This window comes from Mandrillus leucophaeus, unplaced genomic scaffold, assembly GCF_000951045.1.
Source record: "Mandrillus leucophaeus isolate KB7577 unplaced genomic scaffold, Mleu.le_1.0 Scaffold997, whole genome shotgun sequence".
NCBI lineage: Eukaryota > Metazoa > Chordata > Mammalia > Primates > Cercopithecidae > Mandrillus > Mandrillus leucophaeus.
Genome location: NW_012110885.1, coordinates 269,174 through 272,684, shown reverse-complemented (window position 1 = coordinate 272,684; position 3,511 = coordinate 269,174). Strand labels below are relative to the sequence as shown.

The 3,511-nt window shown below is 43.8% G+C and overlaps 1 protein-coding gene across 1 annotated transcript in view; it reads right to left on the bottom strand.

The window, feature by feature from the left end:
* The window catches only part of LOC105532929 (putative V-set and immunoglobulin domain-containing-like protein IGHV4OR15-8), a 34,745-nt gene extending 34,160 nt beyond the window's left edge, over positions 1–585 (bottom strand). Inside the window, exons 1-2 of the mRNA XM_011971270.1 lie at positions 445–585; positions 38–361 (exon numbers count right to left, since the gene is read on the bottom strand). Of these exons, the coding sequence (XP_011826660.1) occupies positions 38–361; positions 445–490 (370 nt within the window). The 5' untranslated portion in view covers positions 491–585. The remainder of the gene's footprint in view (positions 1–37; positions 362–444) is intronic.
* Between the last annotated feature and the right edge of the window lie 2,926 nt (positions 586–3,511).

Below are 3,511 nucleotides of genomic sequence, written 5' to 3'. Positions count from 1 at the left end.
TCCCTGCAGGGAGGTTTGTGTCTGGGCTCACACTCACCTCCCCTCACTGTGTCTCTCGCACAGTAATACACGGCCGTGTCCGCGGCGGTCACAGAGCTCAGCTTCAGGGAGAACTGGTTCTTGGACGTGTCTTTTGAAATGGTGACTCGACTCTTGAGGGAGGGGTTGTAGTTGGTGCTACTACCACTACCATAGATACCCCCAATCCATTCCAGCCCCTTCCCTGGGGCCTGGCGGATCCAGCTCCAGTAGTAACTATCGCTGATGGAGCCACCAGAGACAGCGCAGGTGAGGGACAGGGTCTCCGAAGGCTTCACCACTCCTGGGCCCGACTCCTGCAGCTGCACCTGGGACAGGACCCCTGTGAACAGAGAGACCCACAGTGAGCCCTGGGATCAGAGACAGCCTCCAATATCGTCATATCTGCATCCCTGAGACACTCACATCTGGGAGCTGCCACCAGGAGGAGGAAGAACCACAGGTGCTTCATGTTCTTGCACAGGATGTCCGTGACTCTCAGAGAGCATTTCCCATGTGAGCAGGACCCTGAATTTAAGGAAATGTGTGGTGGTTTCCTGTGGGTGCCTAAGTGAGGATTTGCATGTGGGTGGTGCCTTTGTATGGAGAGGTGAAAAGGGATGAGGGAGGCCCCAGACTTTTGGGTTCACCCTTGGAGGAGGATGTTGGCTGTGCCCTCTGAGAACTCAGTTCTCTTCCTGGGGCCTCCCCTCACCAAGCCCAGAGTCCTCTTCTTCCAGGTAGGAAACGTGCTGAAGGAGCTGGTCTGGGAGATGAGTGTGATCACGGATCAGGGACAGATTTTGGAATAGGGTCAACTGTTCTACCCTTAAACATTCATATAAAACCAACCACACACCCAGGTCATCTAAATTGTCATTTACCTCTTCAGACACATTGATACAACAGCTGAGCGTAATAAGCACAGTGAATTGAGACAAATCTGGATCCATGCAATGTGTACTGTAGTTCAGAACATCCATCATGGTTAGAGGGACGCTACCTGTTCCAGGAAGTGCGTTATTTTTAAATAGCACCTGATAACTGCCCTTCTGAGAACTTTTGAAATTTGAGATTATATGTGAGATCTCAGGAGAAGGTAGTGGGATATATTTCCATCCTTCTCAATGTGTGACCCTGAGAATGTGCCCTGACCTCTAAACACTTCTGTGTGAAAAGATGTACACTGGGGATAGCAGTGACAACTTCAGTTAAAAACGCTATAGTACATCAGCACTGAAGAATAGTCTCATCACCAAGATTAGTGAAATTACCTTTCCTAGGAACCAGAGAGCAGCTCTGTAAGCCCTTCCCTCTGACAGAACAAGGAACTCTGGTTCTTCCCTGACAGGTCACACCTGCGAAACATGGCTGGACAATGACACTCAAGTCCAGAATTCATACCCACACATTTACCAATTCAGATCCATCTGTTTCTGAAAGACTTTCTCTTCCGCTGAATTGCATGAACATACCCTACAGTGTGCATTATTGCAACTTGGGCATTTCATATTAGTTTAGTGAATTATATAATAAAAACTACTCCATGGATTTGTGGTAACAGGAGAGTCATCAGAAGTGGGGTGTGTTGTATAATCCGGCTAAACCTGGGCTCTCTTTCTAGGAGCTGAACAAGTGGGCTGACCTTCTGTGAGAAGACAGAGGGAAAGAGACAGACAGACTCAATATCCAGAGCAAAGTGAGCTCCTTGCCTACCTACCAGGTGGTCTCTGGGCCATTTGTTTGAACAGAAATACCTTCCTCACCCTCAGGAGAATTATGAACATTGAGGGAAATTGAGATTTTTTTTATTTACAGGGAATAAATTCATAGGCTTGTAGACATCTACATGGGTGTGTACAGGGATGCTAGGATATGCTCATACACAGAAGAGCAACAATTATATTTTGTGGAAAGAAAACCAAAGAACTTCTGAATTTGTAGGTATTTTTTGCCACATATGTGTCAGGTGGCTGGATAATGTTATAATGCTAGAGGAAAAACTTCCCAACATTGTCATGGAGACAAAATGCAAAAGAGTAAAGATTCAAGTGAGATTCCCTTGAAAATCACCAGTAATAAACAGGCCAAAAGAAATCAACCATTATGGAAAGAGTGGTCATTAAATGAAACAGTAAATTCCATGTTGAGTTGAGAAGTAAGTTCTGTCTGACAGCTCATTTTCACCTCTGCAAATACGTCAGAGCATAGACTAGGAGCAGAGAGTGAACTTAGGGCAAACAGGGGCCAGATGTTTGAGGATGACAGAGAGCGAGCCGGAGTCATTGTGAGCCATTCAGAAAAGCAGACTGTTCCAGGGTGTACGGAGTCCTCCTGAGTTAAGAGGTGCTGAATATACACCAGGTTCACTGTCCTCATTGTGTTTTATCCTCCAGACTCTCTTGGATGTCCAGATTTGAACACGTGGAGTGTTGATGGAACTCAACATAACTAGGAACTTTTCAATGAAGATGTAGGTAACAATGTGGGTATAATTAAATTCGGTTTATGAAAATAATATCTGAAATGTCAGTCAGTATCTATTAATTTATCTTTCCTTTGTATTTTACAGACAAGACTTGTTCTGTTGCCCAGGCTGGAGTGCAGAGTCACCTATTAATTTTATAGCATGAAAGCGATCAGTCCAATTTATGTAGTCATGTTATCTCCATCAAGGATTTAGGTCCATGTGGTCTGCGACATAGCTCTAGTCACAGAGGGAAGAGAGTGGTTCATTGGGTTGATGCTGCTTCTTCAGAGGGGAATTTAAACAATCGACTCCTCATCTCACCATGTCTATTTTTATAACTGTGCATGACCCTTGGGAATGCACTCATGATTTCTTACATAATGGGAGTTGACTGTGCTGTGAAGGTAACAGGAAGATGTGTAAATTTAAAGCCTGGTTCCAAAGCCTGTTGAATTTAAAATGCCTGGAGCCCATCACATTCTGGCATCTTGATTAATTAGTTGTGAATGTATTTTCAGTTGGTTAGTTCAGGTTCCCATAATTCACTTTCTGCTAAAATATCACATACAATAATCTTGAGATATTAAAATAAAAAATAACTAATTTGAAAATGAACCCAACTTCCAGGAGAGATGAAACTTCCTTTGTGGTGAAGGGTGTGAAGGGTGGAAATATGGTTGAACATTGAGGTTGTCTTCACAATTGTTTAATTTTAATTAGGGGAACTTCTATACATCCCTCATATTTATTAGAAACTCCCATTGAGAACCTGCAATTAACGTAATTATTTGATGGATCACACAACAACGATGTTGACGGTTATTAAGTAGGAATTGCTATTACAACGCTAACCTTGCTTTACAGCACATTTTTCTACCTGATGTGAAATTAGTCCAGGCGCACTGATGAGAGCTTGTCAGTTAATCAAAGGCCAGGAAATGGGTACACGTGTTTCTGGAGCAGGGCATGGCTTTGGGATGCTTTGCAAACAAAGTGGCTTCTCACGTCTTCTGGAAAACCCAT